The sequence below is a fragment of the Stegostoma tigrinum genome, chromosome 30, assembly GCF_030684315.1.
Source record: "Stegostoma tigrinum isolate sSteTig4 chromosome 30, sSteTig4.hap1, whole genome shotgun sequence".
In the NCBI taxonomy this organism is placed as follows: Eukaryota; Metazoa; Chordata; class Chondrichthyes; order Orectolobiformes; family Stegostomatidae; genus Stegostoma; species Stegostoma tigrinum.
Window position 1 is genome coordinate 27,095,569 of NC_081383.1, and position 23,421 is coordinate 27,118,989.

General features: G+C 43.0%; 1 protein-coding gene across 1 annotated transcript in view; it reads left to right on the forward strand.

The window, feature by feature from the left end:
- Positions 1 to 23,421, forward strand: part of fbn2b (fibrillin 2b) — a 205,583-nt gene that overhangs the window by 157,022 nt on the left and 25,140 nt on the right. The window contains exons 45-54 of the mRNA XM_048560154.2: positions 393 to 518; positions 1,173 to 1,289; positions 3,072 to 3,200; positions 9,589 to 9,708; positions 14,213 to 14,338; positions 16,141 to 16,293; positions 18,474 to 18,539; positions 19,967 to 20,092; positions 22,605 to 22,724; positions 23,004 to 23,126. Coding sequence (XP_048416111.1) covers positions 393 to 518; positions 1,173 to 1,289; positions 3,072 to 3,200; positions 9,589 to 9,708; positions 14,213 to 14,338; positions 16,141 to 16,293; positions 18,474 to 18,539; positions 19,967 to 20,092; positions 22,605 to 22,724; positions 23,004 to 23,126 — 1,206 coding nt within the window. The remainder of the gene's footprint in view (positions 1 to 392; positions 519 to 1,172; positions 1,290 to 3,071; positions 3,201 to 9,588; positions 9,709 to 14,212; positions 14,339 to 16,140; positions 16,294 to 18,473; positions 18,540 to 19,966; positions 20,093 to 22,604; positions 22,725 to 23,003; positions 23,127 to 23,421) is intronic.

Here is a 23,421-nt window from a genome sequence, read left to right on the forward strand (position 1 = left end):
ATCCCTCCAGGTCTACAGCTGGTTTTCAAAATGCCAAATAGGAAATGCCACTGGGTGTGAAAATGAAGGATCTTATCACATTTCATTTATCCATAAAGAGGTTAGAGGTTCCCCATTTTGCACCTGATTCTTGAAGCTACTGTTGAGATTTTGTCTCTGCCCCTCTGTCAGGGCGAGTTCAGCCTGATGGCAGGCGGTTGGGGAAGTGGGTGCTCAGTCCAGCCTGTCCCTCTGGAGGGTTGTGTACAAACCACCCTATCTGTATGGGTAAGTACAGACCTCCCTCTCCCTAAGCATAGTGTGGAAAGATCTCCTGTCCTGTATGTGGTGTGTAGCTCCCTGTTCTACAGAGATGGTGTAACAGCCTTTCTTCCAATGTCTTTCCCTGACAGATCGTAATGAGTGCCAGGAGATCCCCAATGTCTGTAGCCACGGAGAGTGTATTGATACAGAAGGAAGTTATCGGTGCCTTTGCCACAATGGATTCAAAGCAACAGAAGACCAGACAATGTGTATGGGTAAGAAATCTCACATCTTCACTTGCCTAGAGGACTGGACTTCACAGGGGTTAGGGGCCATGTTGCTCATCTTCGAAAAGTAAGGCACAATAGGACAACGTCAAGAACACAGGCTGGCCTACCTTGATTACAAGTTGGGGATCAACCATAACGAGGTAAGCATAGCATTTCTGTCAGCCAGGGAAAGGCCTGAAAGGCTGATAGCTGTTCCTGATTGTAGCTTCCATACAGCCTGTAATCAATAGTTGACGCTGCTTGGAATACATCCAGTCCCAAAGAGAAGGATAGTGGATTTAGAGGCGAGTCTGGGATTTTAGTAAGAGAAAGCAAGAGAACAAGAGGAACAGAGGGCATTGGAGGACGGGGTTTTAGGGATGGAGGTTTGGAGGATGGGAGGGGAAGGAGTTCCACTGGGGGGCATAGGAGATAACACCCTATGTGGGGGCATGCCGTGATAGGTGAGCAGGCTAGCTGAGGCTTTACTCATCAGTCATGTTATGGGGGACAGCTTGAGGATGTACATTTGGCCACCCATCCTATTTTACATGACAGCCTCTCTACTCAGCGAATATACCAGCTGGTTCCCCCACTGAGACCCGGTCTGCTCATTGAGTGTGAGACGGTGAGTGAACTGGCTGTGGGTTTGTGTTTTAGATATCGATGAGTGTGACCGGCAGCCCTGTGGAAATGGAACCTGCAAGAACACCGTTGGATCTTACAACTGTCTCTGTTTCCCCGGATTTGATCTCACCCACAACAATGATTGCATGGGTAAGGGAAACAATATCTGTCTGACGCTAATCCATTCCCCAGCCTCACACTCAATCTTCATTCTGTTATAGTAAACATGTAATGAAATAAGCTGCAGTGTCTCCCTCTTGAGCCCAAGGACTCAGAAGCAAAAATTATTGTATCAATTATTGGCATAGCACAGCCAAAAGCCAAGTTAAGTTGCAAATCTCAGATATATCAAAACCAACAAGCAACCTTTTTTACAATTATATTAGGAAAAAAGAGGTTAACCAGGAGCCCCTGGAAAACTGTTAATAGTGAAATTACCCATGGGGTTTGGGCTGATACTCTATTCTGTAAGGTCTCCACAATTCACTAACTTAGATGATGGAATCGAAAGCTACATATCCAGGAACAAAAAACAAAGTTGCTGGAAAAGCTCAGCAGGTCTGGCAGCGTCTGTGATGAAAGAAACAGAGTTAAAGTTTCGGGTCTGGTGACCCTTCCTGAGAATGTTGTAATGTAACGGTTGCTGTAAATCAGGAACAAAAAGCTGCTGAAGACACAAACAGTTGGCATTGTTAGCAGTTCAGATGGAAGCGTAAAATTACAAAAGAATCTTACAAGCTTAAGTGAATGGACAGAACTGTGACAAGTTCATTTCGATGTTAGAAATGCAAAGTCTGAAAAGAATCGAACAGGGTATTTTCTAAAAGTGAGAAAGAGTAGAGATCCAAAGAATAGTGGGGGTACAGATACATCAAAATGATATAAATAGTTATCAAATAATAAGAAAGTCATTTAAATAAAAGATAAAGGTGTAGAAGTTACTGTTCAGTAATACAAGGCCCTGCTCAGGTAACACTGAGAGTATGTGAGAAATTTTGAGCACTTTTTGGGAAAGACAGAGCGCCAAGGAGCTTTACCAGAATGATACCTGAACTCCAGGGGTAACATTGCAAACAGCCATTGCAAGGATTCACAGGACTGAAATTCAGAAATAAGTCCATTCACAAATGTTTGCAGAGATTTTGAATTTTCATTGGCAGTTAACAATTGGTGTAATATTAATTGTTCATTTTAAATCTAAGCTTGATAGAGTTTTGTTAATGAAGGGTATTAAGGACAAAGGTGGGCAGGTGTATAGAGTTTGATCATGTCATGATCTTATCAAATGGCAGTACAGGCTCAGATAAAATGAAAACATTACAGATGCTGGAAATCTGAAAGAGAAACAGAAAATGCTGAAGAAACTCAGCAGATCTGTGAGTATTTCTTCACACTTGCTGCCAGAGACACTCCAAAATGTTCTGTTTGTGTGGAACAATTGTCCTGAGGGGCTGAATGGCCTACTGTTGTTTCTCTGTGCTGACCATCTTCTTGCTGCATCATCCTGGTAACAGAATAGGGGTGAGATTACCATACACACCACTCATAAGTCACCAAAAGCTGTAAACTTTGAAAGATAATTGTTTAATTATTTCCTATATAATTAACACCATCTTCCTCCCTGTAGAGCAATGTGAGAGATCCAGTCTCAGTACAGGAGCATGATTGGAAAAAGTAGGAGGTGCATTGGAATAGGTCAGGATTAGGACAACAATTAGATTTTTAACAGGCTGTGAATTGTCCACATGTTACATTCGTCTAGTATAAGCCCACAATGTTTTATCCATCTTGGTGATGGTATTTATTGTTTTTATATTTTGGTCCCTTCAGAAACTTCTTTAACTTCCTGTTTCTTCACATTGCTCCATTTCATAATCAATTAAAAAAGTCCATTTTAAAGGAGAAAGTCATTTTCTCTTTTCTTCTTCTTAGATATCGATGAGTGCTCAACTCAGATTGGTCAGGTCTGTCGAAATGGGCAGTGTATAAACAGTATCGGTTCCTTCCAGTGCTTATGTCAGGATGGCTATGAGCTGCCACCCGATGGGAAGAATTGTGTTGGTGAGTGAACAACGCCAGGTCTGAATAGAACCTCATCAGCTGTGTTTCATTTGTGCCATTTCCATACATGACAAAAGACCTCAGTCAGATCTTCATCTGATAGCTTTTATTCTCTATATGATCATGGCAGTAAACCCTGTAACTCAACAAAGAAATAAAACTAGACAGACCATCTGGGCATTGGAATAGACAATGGCAGAAACAACCCTGTCGACCTTGCAGAGTCCTTCACACCAGCATCTGTGGGCTAGTGCCAAAAGTGGGAGAGCTGTCTCATAGATTAGTCAAGTGACAGCCTGACATAGTCATTCTCATGGAATCATACCTAACAGAAAATGTTCCAAACATCAACATCACCAACCCTGGCTATGTCCTGTCTCACCAGCAGGACAGACCCAACAGAGGTGGCAGCACAGTGGTATACAGTCAGGAGGAAGGCTCCCTGGGAGTCCTCAATTTTGAATCCAGACCCCATGAAGTCTCTAGGCTTATGGTTAAACATGGGCAAGAAAACTCCTACCTCAGCTGATGAAACAGTCATGTTAAATAACAGTGAGAGGAAGCACTGAGGGTGGCCAGGGTGTAAAATATACTCTGGGTAGGGGATTTCAATATCCACCACAGAGAGTGGCTCAGCGGCAGCAGCACTACTGATCCAGTTAGCCAGGTCCTAAAGGACATAGCTGCTAGACTGGGTCTGTGGCAGGTGGTGAGGGAACCAACAAGAAGGAAAGACATACTTGTCACCATCCTTACCAATCTGCTGGCTGCAGTTGCATCTGACAATGACAGTATCAGTAAGAGTGACCATCATACAGTCCTTGTGGAGACAATGTCTTGCCTTCACACTGAGAATAACTTCCATCATGCTGTGTGGCACTATCCCCGTGTTAAATGGGACAGATGTCACACAGATCTAGCAACTCAAGACTGGGCATCCATGAGGCACCGTGGGCCATCAACTGCAGCAGAATTGTTCTCCAGCACAAGCTGTAACCTCATGGTCTGGCATATCCCCCACTCAGCATTACCATCAAGCCAAGGGATCAACCCTGGTTCAATGGAGAGTGCAGGAGGGCATGCCAGAAGCAGCATCAGGCATTCCTGAAGATAAGGTATCAACCTGGTGAAGCCACCAAACAGGACAACTTGCATGCCAAACAGCATAAGCAGCAAGTGATAGACAGAGCTAAGTGATCCCACAAGCAATGGATCAGATCTAAGCTCTGCAGTCCTGCCACATCCAGTCGTGAATGGTGGTGGACAATTAAACAAGGGGGGACCTCCACAAATATCTCCATCCTTAATGATGAAAGAACCCAGCACATCAGTACAAAAGATAAGGCTGAAGCTTTTGCAGCAATCTTCAGCCGGAAGTGCCCGGTGGGTAATACATCTCAGCCTCCTGCAGTGGTCCCCTGCATCACAGGTAACAGTCCTCAGCCAATTTAGTTCACTCCTCACAGTATCAAGAAGTGGTTGGTAACTCTGAATACTGAAAAGTCTTTGGGCCCTGACAACATTCCAGAATTGCCACTCCCATAGCCAAGCTGTTCCAGTACATTTACATCACTCGTATCGACCAACAGTATGGAAAATTGCCCAAGTGTGTTCTGTACATATAAAGCAGAACAAATCCAACCCTGTAAATTACTGCCCCGTCAGTCTACTCTCGATCATCAGTAAAGTGATGGAAGGTGTCAGTAACAGTGCTACCAAGCAGCACCTGCTCAGCAGTAACCCGCTCAGAGAAGCCCAGTTTGGGTTCCACCAGGGTCACTCAGCTCCTGACGTTATTACAGCGTATGTTCAAACATGGACAAAAGAACTGAATTCCAGAGGTGAGGTGAGAGTGATAGTCCTTCACATCAAGGCTGCATTCAGCCGAGTGTGTCATCTAGAAGCCGTAGCAAGGTAGGGATCAACGGGTAACATGGGCAAACTCTCTATTGGTTTTCTCAGGTCCAGGACATCTCTGAAGATGGTCCACAGGATCGTGTCCTAGGTCTAACCATCTTCAGCTGCTTTATCAATGAACTTCCCTCCATCATGAGGTCAGAACTGGGGATGTTCACTGATGATAGCACATAATTCAGAATCATTTGCGAGTCAAGAACAAAAGAGAAGTACGGCGCAGGAACAGACCTTCTCCCCTTATTCTGTCCATGTCCCTCTATTCTCTCCCTATTCATGTTATCATCCAGGTTCCTCTTAAATGTTGCCAATGTACCTGCTTCCATCACCTCCTCTGGCGGTGCATTCCAGGCTCCTACCACTGTCTGCATGAAAAGCTTTCCTTGCACATCTCCCTTAAACTTTGTCCTCTCAACTTGAACTTGTGCCCCCTTGTAATTGAAGCTTCAACCCTGGGAAAAAGCCTCTGACTCTACACCTTATTTATGCCTCTCATAGACCTCAATCAGATCTCCTCTCAGCTGCCGTCTTTCCAGTGAACACAATCCTAGTCATTTTAACCGTTCGTTATAGCCGATGCCCTTGAGATCGGGCAACATCCTGGTGAACCTTCTCTATACTCTCTCCAAAGCTTCCACATCCTTCTGGTAATGTGCCGACCAAAACGGCACACAATTCTCCAAATGCAGCCTTACAAGGGCTTTTTTTTAGCTGCGACATGTTTTGCCAACTCTTGTCCTCCATGTCCCAGCCAATTAAGGGAAGCATGCCATGTGCCTTCCTGGCCACCTGTGTTGCCACTTTTAGGTAACTGTGTATCTGCACTCCCAGATCCGTCAGAATGTTAGTGTTGCTAAGGGTTCTGCCAATAACTGTATCATTCACATCTAAATTTGATCTGCCAAAATGCATCTAATTGCATTTGTCTGGATTAAATTCCATCTGCCATTTCTGTGCCCAAATCGCCAATCTACCTATATCCTGTTGTTCTCCTTTCACAGTTGTCAGCACTGTCAGCAACTCCACCAATCTTCATGTCATCTGCAAACTAATCAGACCACCCACATTTTCCTCCAGATTATTACATATACTATAAACAGCAGAGGACCTAAGACTGATCGCTGTGGAACATGACAAGTTACCGGTCTTCAGTCTGAAAAACACCCTTCCACCACTACCATTTGTCCTCTATGACCAAGCCAGTTTTGTATCCATCTAACCAGCCCACCCCGAATGTGATTTTAGTTTTTGTACCAATATGGGACTTTATCAAATACCTTACTAAAGTCCATATAAATTACATTTGCAGTTCTTCCCTCATCAATTATCTTTGTCACCTCTTCAAAAAATTCAATCAGGTTGGTGAGACATTACCTTCCCCATATGAAACTACGCTGCCTGTAGCTAACTAGTCCATTTTCTTCCAAATGTGCATATATCCTGTCCCTCAGTATCTTCTCCAAGAACTTCCCCACCACAGATGTCAGACTCACCAGCCTCTAATTTCCTGGATTATCCCTGCATCGTTCCTTAAACAAGGGAACTACATTGGTTAATCTCCAGTCCTCTGGAAACTCACCTGTGGCCAAGGAAGCCGTGAAGGTATCTGCTAATGCCCTAGCTATTTCTTCCCTTGCCTCTCGCAATAAACTGGGATAGAGCCCATCTGGCCCAGGGGACTTCTCTACCTTATTGCAATTTAGGATACTAAAACTTCCTCCTTTAATATACTGACATTCTCCAGAGTATTTACACACTTGTTCCTGACTTCAACATCAGTCATGTCCTTCTCCTCAGTGAATGCAAAGTACATACTGAGGATCTCTCCCACTTCCTGTGGCTCCATGCATAACTTCCCTCCTTTGTTGTTGAGTGGGCCTACTCTTTCCCTTGCCACCCTCTTTCTTCTTGTATATGCATAAAAAGCTTTGGGATTCTCCTTGACCCTGTTTGCTAAAGACATTTCATGGCCCCTTTTGCCTTCCTAATTCTGCATTTACGTTCCTTCCTAATTTCTCTACAATCCTCAGGGCTTTGTCAGTTTGTAGCTGCCTCAAGCTGTCAAATGCATCCTTTTTCCTTTGACTAACTTTACAATTTCCTTTGTCATCCCTGATCCCTGGGTCCTGCCATTCCTATCCTTCAGTTTTGCAGAGACATGCATGTTCTGCACTTTAATCAATTGGTCTTTAAAAGCCTCCCACATGCCAGATGTAGATTTGCCCTCAAGTAACTGCTCCCAATCCACATTCCCCAGTTCATGTCTAACTTGGATGTATTTGGCCCTCGCCCAATTAAACACCCTCACCCGAGGGCCACTCTTATCCTTGCCCATGATTACTCGAAATCTTATGGAGTTATGGTCACTCAGCCCAAAATGCTCTCCTACTGAAACATCGATCACCTTTTCAGCTTCATTCCCTAATACCAAGTCTAGTCTGGCCTTCTCTGAAGGAGATACTAAAGGAGTCCATGTCTAAATGCAACAAGATCTGGACAGTATCCAGGTTGGCCTGACAAGTGGCAAGTGATATTTGTGCCACGCAAATGTCAGGCAATGACCATCTGTAATAAGAGACAATCTAACCATCGCCCCTGCTATCAACATCCTTGGTGCGGAGAGTTCGCACCCGATACCCATTGATTCCCAATTTGCTGCGGCTCCTCTTGCCCCACTCAGGCAGCTGTGGTCTTGATGTCAAGGATTGTCATTTTCATCTCATTTCACCTCAACTCTGGAATACAGCTCTTTTATCCATTGACCAGAAACTCAACTGGATTCACCACGTAAACACAGTGGCTACAAGAGCAGATCAGTGGCTAGGAATAATGCGGCAAATAACTCACCTCCTGACTCCCAAATCCTGTCCACCATCTACAAAGCACAAGTCAGGAGTGGGATGGAATACTCCACACTTGACTGGATGGATGCAGCTCCAACAACACTCAAGAAACTTGACTCCATCCAGGCCAAAGCATCCTGTTTGATTGGCACTACATCCTCAAATATCCAGCAGCAGCAGTGTGTACTATCCACAAGGTGCAGGACAGAAATTCACCAGAGATCCTTCGTCAGCACCTTCTGACCCACAACTATTTGCATCCAGAAGGACAAGGGCAGCACATATATGGGAACACCACCTGCAGGTTCCCCTCCAAGCCACTCACCATCCCGACTCGGAAACATATCACCATTCCTTCACTGTCAAAACCCTGGAATTCCCTCCGTAAAGACATTGTGGATCAAGATACAGCACATGGCCTGAAGCAGTTCAAGAAGGTAGCTCACCACAATCTTCTCGAGGGCAACTAGAGATAGGCAATAAATGTAGGCCCCGTCCAGCAGCACCCATGTCCGATTAGTGAATAAAAAAAATCACACAGAGCTAAATGTGCACTCAGGTGGTTTCCGGCACAGCCCAGTGTTTATCAGGAGCGAATATTATTTGTAAGCCCGCTGGCAATCTAACTGTATGTCACCATAACTGATCGTTCAGTCACAGGATCACACTGAGCTGCAGCATAGCAGTTGAGTGAGGGTGGTCCTGTCTTTGGCCTGAGGTCTTGATTGCAGGAATTGCTGTTGTTTGATCTCTTTGTCTGTAAAGTTTATAAACTAATGTTTGGTCCTTAGATATTTCAGCAAGCTGTGCATATAACATGTTTTCCACAAGAAATCTATTCGATAGACATATAATCGTTAATATAATTTTCTTAAAATGTTCAATGTATTTGATAAAATGCAGAGATAGAGAACTACCAGGATGGACATGTGGATAGCATGGAGGCTAAAGTGTTTTGTACTGTATGGATTTGTGATGGATGGCCTTTGATTATCAAGGATTTTTATTTGTCGCACATGTGATTTTCTTATGTGCCAAAGTCTTTTCCTATAATTTCATGCATTGGAATTTCATCACCTGCAAGTTTCCCTTTGAACCAAGCACCCATCCTGACTTGGAAACATATCACTGACCCTTAAGTGTTCCTGGATCAAAATCCTGGTATTCCCTCATTAGAGCTGTCAGTGTATCTATACCACATGGACTGCAGCTCACCACCAGCGTCTCCAGGACAATTAAGGATGGATACCAAATACTGGCCAAGTCAGTGATATTCAATAATTGTTTTAAAAATCACAGATAACAGCATTTGATAAATGGGCAGATTAGAGAACATTGCAACACTGTAGGATTTTATATGGCCACCTTCATTGCAGTCAGTGAGTTTTTTTTCCTATGCTGAAATAGCAAACAAAGGAAATTGTTGCAAAACTAACTTGTTGAGTTTATCATCCCATTATTGCCAGTATCTCCATAAACAGAAAATGCATTAAAGCATTTTAATTATTTTCAACTTGTTTATACGTAATCAACCGATTTCTCAAAGCGCATTGAAATAAACGGGGAGGCTTTATGGTTGCCTGCTAGTGCCTGGAATCTAACTTATCTCTGTTCTTTCCCTCTTTCATTAGATATCAATGAATGCATCAGCTTCCCTGGCACCTGTGCCCCTGGGACCTGCCAGAATTTAGATGGCTCATTCCGGTGTATTTGCCCCCTTGGCTATGAAGTACAGAATGACCACTGTATCGGTAAATATAATGAATGGAAGAATGCTGAATTACTGTCATGTATCTAGAATTTAGAACATAGAACATAGAACAGTACAGCACAGAACAGGCCCTTCAGCCCACAATGTTGTGCCGACCATTGATCCTCATGGATGCACCCTCAAATTTCTGTGACCATATGCATGTCCAGCAGTCTCTTAAATGACCCCAATGACCTTGCTTCCACAACTGCTGCTGGCAACGCATTCCATGCTCTCACAACTCTCTGCGTAAAGAACCTGCCTCTGACATCCCCTCTATACTTTCCACCAACCAGCTTAAAACTATGACCCCTCGTGCTAGCCATTTCTGCCCTGGGAAATAGTCTCTGGCTATCGACTCTATCTATGCCTCTCATTATCTTGTATACCTCAATTAGGTCCCCTCTCCTCCTCCTTTTCTCCAATGAAAAGAGACCGAGCTCAGTCAACCTCTCTTCATAAGATAAGCCCTCCAGTCCAGGCAGCATCCTGGTAAACCTCCTCTGAACCCTCTCCAAAGCATCCACATCTTTCCTATAATAGGGCGCCCAGAACTGGACGCAGTATTCCAAGTGCGGTCTAACCAAAGTTTTATAGAGCTGCAACAAGATCTCACGACTCTTAAACTCAATCCCCCTGTTAATGAAAGCCAAAACACCATATGCTTTCTTAACAACCCTGTCCACTTGGGTGGCCATTTTAAGGGATCTATGTATCTGCACACCAAGATCCCTCTGTTCCTCCACGCTGCCAAGAATCCTATCCTTAATCCTGTACTCAGCTTTCAAATTCGACCTTCCAAAATGCATCACCTCGCATTTATCCAGGTTGAACTCCATCTGCCACCTCTCAGCCCATCTCTGCATCCTGTCAATGTCCCGCTGCAGCCTACAACAGCCCTCTACACTGTCAACGACACCTCCGACCTTTGTGTCGTCTGCAAACTTGCTGACCCATCCTTCAATTCCCTCGTCCAAGTCATTAATAAAAATTACAAACAGTAGAGGCCCAAGGACAGAGCCCTGTGGAACCCCACTCACCACTGACTTCCAGGCAGAATATTTTCCTTCTACTACCACTCGCTGTCTTCTGTTGGCCAGCCAATTCTGTATCCAAGCAGCTAAGTTCCCCTGTATCCCATTCCTCCTGACCTTCTGAATGAGCCTTCCATGGGGAACCTTATCAAATGCCTTACTGAAGTCCATATACACCACATCCACAGCTTGACCCTCATCAACCTTACTAGTCACATCCTCAAAAAACTCGATAAGGTTTGTAAGGCATGACCTACCCCTCACAAAGCCGTGTTGACTGTATTTGATCAAGCCATGCTCTTCCAGATGGTCATAAATCTTATCCCTCAGAATCCTTTCTAACACCTTGCAGACGACAGACGTGAGACTTACCGGTCTATAATTGCCGGGGATTTCCCTATTTCCTTTCTTGAAGAGAGGAATTACATTTGCCTCTCTCCAGTCCTCAGGTACGACTCCAGTGGAGAGCGAGGATGCAAAGATCTTCGCAAGTGGCGAAGCAATTGCATTTCTCGCTTCCCAAAGCAGCCGAGGACAAATCTGATCCGGGCCTGGCGACTTGTCAATCTTAATGTTTGACAAAATTTTCAGTACATCAGCTTCCTCTATCTCTATCCATTCCAGCATGCACACCTGCTCTTCAAAGGTTTCATTCACTACACAGGTCGTTTCTTTCGTAAAGACAGAAGCAAAAAACTCATTTAGGGCTTCCCCTACCTCCTCAGGCTCCACACACAAGTTCCCTATGCTATCCCTGATCGGCCCTACTCTTTCTTTGACCATTCTCTTATTCCTCACGTAAGTGTAAAATGCCTTTGTGTTTTCCCGGATTCCTTCTGCCAAGCCTTTCTCGTGCCCCCTCCTGGCTCTCCTCAGACCATTTTTGAGCTCCTTCCTTGCCTGCATGTAATCCTCTCTAGCTGAACTTGACCCTAGCTTCCTCCACCTTATGTAAGCTACCTTCTTCCTTTTCACTAGAAGCTCCACCGCTCTCGTCATCCAAGGTTCCTTTATCTTACCCCGTCTTGCCTGTCTCAGAGGGACATATTTACTCATCACTCCCAACAACTGTTCCTTAAACCATCTCCACATGTCTATAGTTCCCTTACCATGGAACAACTGCTCCCAGTCCATGCTTCCTAACTCGTGTCTAATCGCATCATAGTTTCCTCTTCCCCAATTAAATATCCTCCCATTCTGCCTAATCCTCTCCTTCTCCATAGCTATGTAGAATGAGAGAGTGTTATGGTCACTATCACCAAAATGCTCTCCCACCACAAGATCTGATACCTGCCCCGGCTCGTTTCCGAGCACCAAGTCTAGAATGGCCTCTCCCCTCGTCGGCCTGTCAACGAAGTGATAGATCATTTCTCTAGAAGAAGGGTTTAGAGACAGAGAACAAAAGCCACAGATGTCGAAGCATGGTTCTTGAATATCAGAGCTAACATTTTTATTCCACAGTGCAGTGGAAGCTGAGGTGACTTTGTGAATTGATGCTGTTTACTTAAAATAATTGGCCAGCCACCTTTGTGATTTAAGACTAAAATTATGTTTTCTAAGTTTCCCTCTCAGTTTACTTCTCCTCATTTGCAGGCACTACCTCGTGTTGCTCGCTGGGAAGTGACATTCAGTTTTCTTCTGTGGTTTGATTGTGACCCTTCCATTACATTGGACCCTCATTCACTATCTTTCTGAGCATTCACTATCTTTCTGAGCATTCACTATCTTTCTGTGCATTCGCTATCTTTCTGTGCATTCGCTATCTTTCTGTGCATTCACTATCTTTCTGTGCATTCGCTATCTTTCTGTGCATTCACTATCTTTCTGAGCATTCACTATCTTTCTGAGCATTCACTATCTTTCTGTGCATTCACTATCTTTCTGAGCATTCACTATCTTTCTGTGCATTCGCTATCTTTCTGTGCATTCGCTATCTTTCTGAGCATTCACTATCTTTCTGTGCATTCGCTATCTTTCTGTGCATTCGCTATCTTTCTGTGCATTCGCTATCTTTCTGTGCATTCGCTATCTTTCTGTGCATTTGCTATCTTTCTGTGCATTCACTATCTTTCTGTGCATTCGCTATCTTTCTGTGCATTCACTATCTTTCTGTGATGACTGAGATGTTTGTCCTTTTAATTTTGCTTCTGGTTTTTCTGACCGATGGTCATACTGTGTGTAATTGTAATGTAACTTTTTTTTCTTCCTTTCTCTATTCTGTAACTAAGGATTGTACCGAGGTCCCTTTGTACCTATTAAAAAAAAACAAAAGAACTGCAGATACTATGAATCAGGAACAAAAACAAAGTTGCTGGAATAGCCCAGCAGGCCTGGCAGCATCTGTGAAGGAGAAAACAGGGTTTCGGGTCCGGTGACCCTTCCTCTTTTTTGTCCCTTTGTACCTATGATGGTGCTGTAAGTGCCAGCATAAATTTTTCACTGTACTCATTTGAAAACATGTGACAATAAAGCTAATTTAATTCAATTCAGTTCACACCCACTGCCTCTCTTTGTGACATGGTGTTCACACCCACTGCCTCTCTTTGTGACATGGTGTTCACACCCACTGCCTCTCTTTGTGATATGGTGTTCACACCCACTGCCCCTCTTTGTGACATGGAGTTCACACCCACTGCCTCTCCCTGTGACATGGAGTTCACACCCACTGCCTCTCCCTGTGACATGGAGTTCAGACCCACTGCCCCTCTTTGTGACATGGAGATCACACTCTCCCTCTCTCTGTGATATAGGGTCCATCAGTTTTGAGTGTTCTTCAGTCTACATTCCAAATAGACATTCCTCCTGAAGACAGGTGAATATGTGCACAATGCTCTGTGGTGGGCTTAATGCACCACAATCATTGCTGTTCCTGCCCATTATTCACTCAAACCCAATTCATCCATAGGTCAGTGGGCAGGCAGTGTCTGCCAAGAGGCATTCTGTTTGTACAAATATACTGTTTAGACAAAAAGTATCCAGATTAAAAAAAAGTTTGTGCCCAATCTTGTTAAGCCTGCACATGAGAACTCAGCGACTTAGTTGTTTAACTACGCTAACTATATTCTAGTCTTCTACTGAATAGTAGTTATTCACTCATGGGGTACGGGTGTCACTGGCCAGGCGAGAATTTACTGCCAATCCCCAGTTGCCCAGAGGGTAATTAAAAGTGTAGGGTTGGAGTCACATGTAGGCCAGTTAAGAATGGTAGATTCTTAATCCTAAAGGGCATTAGTGAACCAGATGGGTTTTTAGGACAATTATTAATGGCTAAACGGTCACCATTAGGCTAGCTTTTTAGTACAGATTTGCCCATTGAATTCAAATTTTACCATCAGTCCTGGCAGTATTTTAATCCGCGACCTGAGGTTTTCCCGTGGGTCTGGATTAACAATCCAGTGACATAACCCTTGTACCAATTCTAAATCAGCTTGGATGAAGCTGTTCTTGATTTGCTATCTTCTTTGCTTACAGATATTAATGAATGTGAGGAGGATCCTAACATCTGTCTGTTTGGCTTCTGTACTAATACACCTGGAAGCTTCCAATGTAACTGCGCCCTAGGATTTGTTCTCTCGGAAAATGGAAGGAGATGCTTTGGTAAGTGAGCCTGAATCTAAACCTCTGCACTTGGATCCTCATATAGGGTCTACCTCTTTGGGTGCACATGTTACTTAATTAACAGCTACATAATCTGGTAAATCGTATTTAGCCAGTATGTGTGTTGGTGTGTGTGTGTTGATTGAAGGGCTGCATGAAAAGAGTGTGGAATCAGAGATTGTGGGAATGTTAGGAATGTGCAGTTTAGGTGGGTTAGCTACAGTTGAAAAAAAAACCCTTGCAGGAATTACAAAATGGGGAGGCGTAGATCTGAGTAGGATGCTCTTTGTAGACTCTGTGCAGACTAGTAGACTGGGGCCTCTTTCACACTGTAGGGATTTTCTGATTCTGTGATATTTAGGGGATTTTTACAATACTGTAGGAGTACCTGAGCAGGATGAGAAAAAGTAATGAATGAAGATAATTAGTAAATAGAAACCTATATAAAATTATAAAATGGAAATGAAAGTAGAAAGGTCGTCAAGATAAGATGATTTGCATCCTAGAATGTTCATGAGGAAGACATCACTGGAGTGAAGATAATGTCAAAGAATTGTCTTTTACAAGACTGGAGGCTAGGTAGAACCCAAATTTCCTCCTAACGTATGTAGGTTATGTTGGGTCCCTGAAAGGTATATTGGTTAGAATTCCGGGCTTAATCTGGGAGAACACACAGTTTAGAACTCTCTTCCATAAACGGCATTGGATGCTGAATGAGTTGTTAATTTTAAATCTACAATAGATCATGTTTTGTTAAGCAAAGATAATATGGGATATGGGCCAAAGGCAAGTATATGGAGTTAGAGTCACAGATCAGCCATTGAATGGTGGAACAGTCTGAAGAGGCTGAGTGGCCTACTCCTGTTTCTGTGTTCCCGTTGAGGGGTGGATGGAAGACTTTGCTAAGATTACTCATACTAGAATTCGACATAAGGGATGAAAACTAGTTAACTGAGGCTCCTGCAGCAAAATCAGACCACCCGGATAAAATAAGTCTCTCTTCGTGCTCTTACCCACCACTAATGTTAGACGCTACAATTCTATATCCGTATATTAGTTGAGAAACCATTCCGCGCCCTCTCTCCCTCCCCCAACGCAATTAGAAATTTGGGTCTAGATATTAACAAGGGCAGGTCACAGACGCATGGTGATGGACATTGAATGGGAAGCATTCTAACTCTCATCATGCCTTTTTCAGCCCCGTCAGATTCTCCTCTCAAAAGTCACCCTGATTGAATGGGGAGAATTTTGGAGCAGGCAGCAGGATGGGATGTGTCTATTCCATCGCCCTGGAGCTGTTTGAAATCTGACATCCAGAACTTGGGGGATTCCTGTTCCTTACTTTCTCTCTGAAACTGTCCTTACCTCCTTCAGGGTGGGAAAACTGGCTATCCATTGGAACCCTGTGAAACAAGTTAATCAGAAGCTGACATTGTAATATTTAAATAGGAAACCTTTGCTGCCCATCCCTCATCCCTGTAAATCCTACAAATGCAACATTCTTCAACCTGTATTTTGCGACCTGATCCTAATCCTCTGCTTTGAGCATAAAACTCCCTCTGCTATGTTTCTAAAACTTACAGAAACATCACCAAATCACAGTAGCAAGCTGCCTGTTCTTTCGCTCAAATTTAGATGAATGAAAGATATAGTTCATTTCAATAATGCTGACTCTTTTGAAGTGAAACTTTGCAATTGTTAAGCAAGGATCAATCCACCTTCTGCTGTGTGTATCAGTGCAACCTGTGAACTGTTGAATATTTCATGTTAGATTTATTATTTATTGGATTCTAACCTTTCAGATACCAGGCAGAGCTTCTGCTTCACCAGATTTGATAATGGCAAGTGTTCGGTACCCAAGGCCTTCAATACAACCAAAGCCCGCTGCTGCTGTAGCAAGATGCCAGGGGAGGGCTGGGGTGACCCATGTGAACTTTGCCCTCAGGAAGAAGAAGGTAGATTTCCATTTTGCCATCAGTTAGCTGGTATTTTGAGTTTTGCTAAGGATTTGAGATATACGTGTATGTACCTCTTGTGTGGTACCTGGACAATATTGGTTCTTATCATCCTAAATACATCTCAAAACTCGCTGTCCTAAATATAAGCCTGGAATTTCCGAAGAGCCATTCTCATCTCACAGCCGTAGCTTCGCGGACAAGCAATGCAAGTCTACTTTATTCGTGATTGTGTAACCCCAAGGAAATTCCACAGTGAATGAAAATTCAGGAAAGCTCAGTATAACATTCCATTTTCACCTTTCTCAGAAGTAATGTTAATGAGAAAACTGATTAACCTGACTAAAGACTGAAGAAAAGAGGGAGAAAAATGAAGCTGTTTTGTAGATGTTAAAGGATCAGTAGATAATATCTGTAATGATGATCTTCCAAAGTTTCTTGGTTTTGGAAACCTTTGCTTTAGACTAGGAAATTGCGCATCACTCTGCTATTTAAAATAGATGAACAAAGGAAGCCCTTTCCAGGAAATTACAGGCTAGGTAGTTTTACCATCTGTTGCTGTAAAATTACTGAAGTTTATAATTAAGAGTTGACTAACCGATACCTTGAAAGTTTTCAGCAGATCAGAGAAAGTCAGCAAGGATTTGTAAGTGGTAGAACTTGCCTGACAAACCTAACTGGACGTTTTTAAAGCGTGTATGTAAGATAAGTGTTATTTGTGTGGACGCACAAGAGGCATTTTGACAAAGAGATCGTTAGATCAAATGGAAATTCAAGAGAATGCGTGCAAATCACTAATTTGGTTAGAAAATAGGCTGAGTAACAGGAGTCAGGAAGAATAATGGGCAGGTCTTCTGATTGGTAGAATATGACTTGTGATATCGCACAAAGGATTATTGGGACATTAACTGATCATTGCATTCGTTTATAACTTGCACAATGTGATAGAAGGCCACGTATTCAAATTTGCTGATGACTCAATTATTGGCAGCATCATAAACAGTACAGATAAAAGCATAAAATTGCTAAGAGATATTAATTGATCAAATGACAGTGCAAAACTGTAGCGAATGGATATCAATTTGGATAAATGTGGTGGATTCATTTTGGACCTAAAAAGAATAGCAATGGGTATTTTCTAAACTGTGAGAATCTAGAAACAGTGGAAGACTGTGGAGACCTGGGGTACAGGTCCATAGACCATCGATATGTCATGAATCAGTACAGCAAGTAATCACAAAATGTGTTGGAACTCAGATCTTTATAACCAGAGAACTGGAATACAAAGGGGCAGAGTTTACACTCAGTTATACAAAGCCCTAGTTCGGCCACACCTGGAGTATTGTCATCAGCTCTGGGCAAAGCACATTAAGAAAGATATATTGAAGTGAGAGCAGTCTAAATGTAACAGAAGGAAACCTGTACTCCAAAGCTTATATTACCAGGTGAAATTGCACATATGAACTAAAGATGCATTCCCTGGAAGGTTAAGGTCTAGCTCGATCAAAGTTTTCAGAAAAACAAGTGTGATAGATAAAGGAAGCTGTTTCTACTAGTTGGGGAATCTAGGACTAGAAAATATACTCCAGAGATAAGAGGCAGGGCATTCAGGAGTGACATTAGGAAACACTTTTACACGCAAAAGGTGGCTGAAGTTTGGAACACTCTTTGACAAATTATAGTAGATGCCTGAGCAATTTGTGATTGATCATTTTTGTTAACCGAAGATATTAAGAGATAAGAGGCAAAGGCAAGTATATGGAGTTAGATCACATATTAGCCATTATGTCACCGAATGATAGAACTGGTATGAAGGACCAAGTGGTGACTCCTATTCGTATGTTCACAGTCTGTACTTAATCAGTGGTCAATAAACACAAGGGCTTCCAAATCATATAAAGGCACTTATTGGATCGAGCGAAAGAGCATATTTTCATTAGTGTACAAAGATCAGTGTTAAATTAAGAAACCCAGAAAAGGAACGTATTACAAGCCTTTTTTAAGAAGCTGTACTCTGCAGAGTGCTCTGCAAATTCCTCCATTGTTTGTGGTTCTGACAGGTTTGGTTGCTGTAATTTATTTTCAGTGCACCATTCTGTAAAATCACACATCATTTTTGCTAATATAGAGACAGACATTTAATTGTTTCTGCTTTTACTGAGTTTATTTTTCTTCTCCAGTTGCTTTCCAGGAGCTGTGTCCTTACGGTCATGGTGCTATCCCTGGCATTGGCGATACCCGTGAAGGTACCTGCCTTTCAGTAACTATGTGTAGAATTCACCAAATCCAGCTTTGTAAATAAAATAAATATCATTAAGCAACAGTAAAGAAAATCAAAATTCAAGATATAGAAGATCAGAATAAGTACAATTCCTGTTTTCACTAATACATACAAGAACTGTTTCCTTCACTTTGCATCAAAATCAACAGACAATCCTGAACCTTCAATTTCATTTATTTGTCTTGTGATTTCCATTTGTTAATTACTTTCTAATAATTTTCATTTAGACTTTGATTCTTTGTAAACTTCAAACTGGAGGTGAGCCATTTTTGCTGTTATTCATGCAGCTCGGCCTATCAGAAACTATTGACTTGAAAAAGGAGAGACTATTGAACAGCTGTGAATAACTAATGAACTAAACCAAATCTGTAGCAATTGTTGAAAAGTAATTGATAGAGGATACAAATCATCCAAGCTAGTGGTTAGGAGGCGTAGTGGGGTTGTCTGTGTGGATACAGATATGTGTGTTTTCATGAGGAAGAATGTCATCATAAACTCAGCAAGAAAAGGTCCTGTGATAATGGGAACTGCAGATGCTGGAGAATCCAAGATAATAAAATGTGAGGCTGGATGAACACAGCAGGCCCAGCAGCATCTCAGGAGCACAAAAGCTGACGTTTTGGGCCTAGACCCTTCATCAGAGAGGGGGATGGGGTGAGGGTTCTGGAATAAATAGGGAGAGGGGGAGGCGGACCGAAGATGGAGAGTAAAGAAGATAGGTGGAGAGGAGAGTATAGGTGGGGAGGTAGGGAGGGGATAGGTCAGTCCAGGGAAGACGGACAGGTCAAGGAGGTGGGATGAGGTTAGTAGGTAGGAGATGGAGGTGCGGCTTGGGGTGGGAGGAAGGGATGGGTGAGAGGAAGAACAGGTTAGGGAGGCAGAGACTGGTTGGACTGGTTTTGGGATGCAGTGGGTGGAGGTAATAGGGAGAGAGGGGCAGGCGGACCGAAGATGGAGAGATAATAGGGAGAGAGGGGGAGGCGGACCGAAGATGGAGAGAAAGAAAAAGGTCCCCTCGTCTCTGAGTAAGTGCTTTTACAGAGGTTTTTGTTTCCAGAATCACAGTAAAGAACATAATGTGAAGTGTAGAAGATTACTGTAAATGGACAAGTTGTCTCCTGCTCACCACATTACCCTTGCATAATGATATCAATGTATGTCAGATATTCCTAGATATTTCAAGTAAAGCTTGTCTATGCTGTCCACTTCTAATATGGTCAAACATAGCTGAAATCATTCAAGTCTTATGTCTATGTGTACAGTGAGACTAGTCACAATATTCTAGCTTCTGCTGTTCATTACTGTATACCCCAAAGCTTACCAAGATAAATTTTGCATTGAATTGACTGATTAAATACAGACCTCCTGATATTTTTTGTTTTCCTCTTTAAGATGTGAATGAATGTGTCGAAAACCCTGGAATCTGTGTTAATGGACATTGTATAAACACTGACGGTTCTTTCCGATGTGAATGTCCATTTGGATATAGCCTAGATTTCACTGGAGTTAACTGCGTTGGTGAGTTTCTTGAAGTGATGAGTCTCATTTGAAGAAAATCTGTGTAAAGGAGCACAAATTGAGAATTAGAGCTGAAGCACAAGACGTTTTAGGAATGTTTTCACGTGAATGTCTATTAAATACAGAATCTGTTACCACAGGGGTCCTGAGACAATTACAGTATTAAAGTGATAGTTTAAACATGTGAAGAGGAAATATATTAATATGCAGCAGGCAGAAATCAAGAAACAAAGTAAAAGTAAACATCTCTGATACTGCTGACTCGGGTAAAAGTGACTTCTGCTGCTGTGAAACCAGCGCAGTATTGTGATCATTAATAAGATGAGGAGTTCTCAGGCTCAGGGCTTGCCCCAGTACTGGGACTGGGACTGGGACTATGACTGGTACCATTGACGAGGTATAAGAGCTGTCAATAATATAGTTAGCCTGTCTGATATGCTGACCATCTGATGTTGAGGGTAAAATCCATGAAATGCTGGATGAATTGTTCAGTATCAATGTGCAGTGGGGACTAGTGTAGACTCTTCACACACAATCCCTGCTGACCAGATAGCTGGCACAGGGCATTTCATTGCACAGGAGAGTTACAGGTGTCCATCCCTCCAGCATCCTGCCTCTACCCTGATTGTGTTTGTAGCTGTAAGGTCCATGGGTGACCATCCCTCCTTCCTGCAAACTGAGGCACTGAATGGGCAATTACCCACACCTTAAGGCCCTCATCCCACTCCAGCTAGTATTAAACTGACTACTGGCAGAGGAAGGGAGGCCTGAGGAGAGCCACTGTGTCAGTCTTTAGCTGCTGAACCGCTCTTCTCTGTGACTGCCACCCTGTAATGCCCACTTGTCACCACTCACCTGGGGCCCAGTGCACTCGGCCTCAGTGTGTGTCATCCTAATAACATTGATCTCCCAGTGCCAATGCACCCAGTGCTTCTGCCTCTCCAGAGCTCATACCCCCCAGCGCCACTGTCCCCCAGTACCCTTGCCTCCCAATGCCACTGACCCCCAGTATCCCTGTGTCCCCCCCGTGCCAGTGCCCCCGGTATCCCTTTTCCCTCAATTCCACTACCCCCCATGTCACTGTCTCCCCAGTGCCACTGCCAGTCCAGTGCCACAGCTGTCGAGCAGCCCTCAGCAAAATGGACTTCCAACCCAGGGCTTTTTGATCCCAGTGCAGTTCTGGCACTGTCCAGTTAGGAGTCTCGCTGACACTCAATTGTGTGACCCTTCTGTAATAAGTCAACACAGGGTCTCGCTGGTTTTCCAGCCAATGAGCTAGACCCTGGTCACCTCCATTAAGTATCATCGCAGAGTCAGTAGCCCAGCAGACCTGCTTCAGTTATGTGTGGAAAGTGGGAGACAGTAAAAGGGTCCTCACACGGAAACTGAGGGCTGAAAATATGTAGGAATATATGAAATAGGAGCAGATGTAGATTGCTCATAGGCCACTCATGCCTGGTCCACTGTTCAATAAGATCATGGATGATCTGTTTGTGTTCTGAATTCCTCCCGCCTCCCTCTGATAATGCCCAAATCCCTGTGCTAGTTTCCTACTTCCTCACTCTATTGGTATACTCCTATTTTGTTCTCTTTAATTCCTATTTTCTGCCTTTTGATGATTCCTCATTTGTTATGATCTCAGCAGAGACAGATACTTGTTAAACAACCTCTGAATGTCCAGTAAATGTCTGAAAGAATCCATCCAGAAGATGTCAAGTTTTGTGTCTTCACTGTAACAAACAAACTAAAATCAACATTGAATAAATATAATTTTATACACAAATTAAGTTTAAATCTACAAAAAAGTCTTTAAACCTTTCAACTTTTACAATGACTAAAAAGCTCTTTCCATTCATTACCGTGTCTTTTAAATGAATACTTCATTCTCCAGGAACCAGTTCAGCTCCCAATGGCTGACATTCCTAACACCTCCCTGTTAGACTTGGAGTCCATTCATAGTCATCACAGGTGCCCTTGCTATTGTTCACAGATATCTTTAACAACAAAGAACTCAAGGTTGTTGTCAGGTAGAACCAAACGCATTTCATATGATCCTCTTCATTCCTTTACATATCCCAACTTATGTAGTCAGTCCCAGGCTGTAACAACTTTATAAATGTTGGATTTGCAACATTATTCATAGCTTCCTATTTCTTTCCCTCGTGCTTCTGCTTTTATCCTAATATTTCAATCTAGTTGTCTTTTCCCAGTTCCTTAACCCTCTGGTCTCTTGCCAGCTCTTACTTTCCAGGCTTCTCCCTAATTTCTCACTCCACAGTTCTCTGTTATTTCCTTGTGAACTGTTCCTTCACCCATCCCTAAATGATATTAAGCCATATTGGAGCAACCGTGGACTCTAGATAAATCTTGATGTGTCCCTCCTGCAATACATATGCATTGTTGAATGAAGCTTTGGATCAGGAATTGCACATAATCAGAATGCAAGGAGGTCTTTCCAGTCGAACTCTGAGATGCGTCATTACGCAAGACTGAGTGTGATCTTTGTGTCTAGATACTGATGAATGCACCATTGGTAACCCGTGTGGCAACGGAACTTGCAGCAATGTCATTGGAGGGTTTGAGTGCGCATGTGATGATGGATTTGAACCTGGTCCGATGATGACTTGTGAAGGTAAGCCAAACGTTATGATGACTCAATTGCATGACATTTCTGGGAGAAATTGGTGCTGTTGCTTTGGAGCAGGTACTGGTAAATTTGTAGCAGATACTGGTGACATTCGCTTTGAAGCAGGTCATGGTGATGACTAATGTTCAAACAACAAATTCTGCAGAATTTCATTCTCTGCACAGTGCATTAGGTGGGCACCTGGAACATGTAAACCAACCCCAAGAGAAGCTTCAGGTGGATAATCAGAAAGTGTGATGTACAATATTTTGTTTGTATTTTTAGATATCAATGAGTGTTCCCTCAATCCCCTGTTGTGTGCATTTCGCTGCATCAACACTTATGGTTCATATGAGTGCACTTGCCCGGGAGGGTACACTCTGAGAGATGACCACAAGATGTGCAAAGGTAAGTGAAGGCATGGAGGTGCTGAGCTCCTCTGTAGCCAATATCAGCCTTCTCTAAATTAGCTTCACAATTTGATTGGAAACTCATTCTTTTCTAAATAAAGTGTCAGCAATTTAACAGATTTCTGGCAACAATTATTAATACTGACAATAATGTGAATTATTTTAACACCAGCCAGACAAAATGACTGCTCAGGCAATTATATAAACAATAGCCAGGAAAATGCACCAAATCTCTGGTACACCTAGCAAAACCAGCTGTGGAACAACCAAGTCCAGATGTGTGTGCAATTATT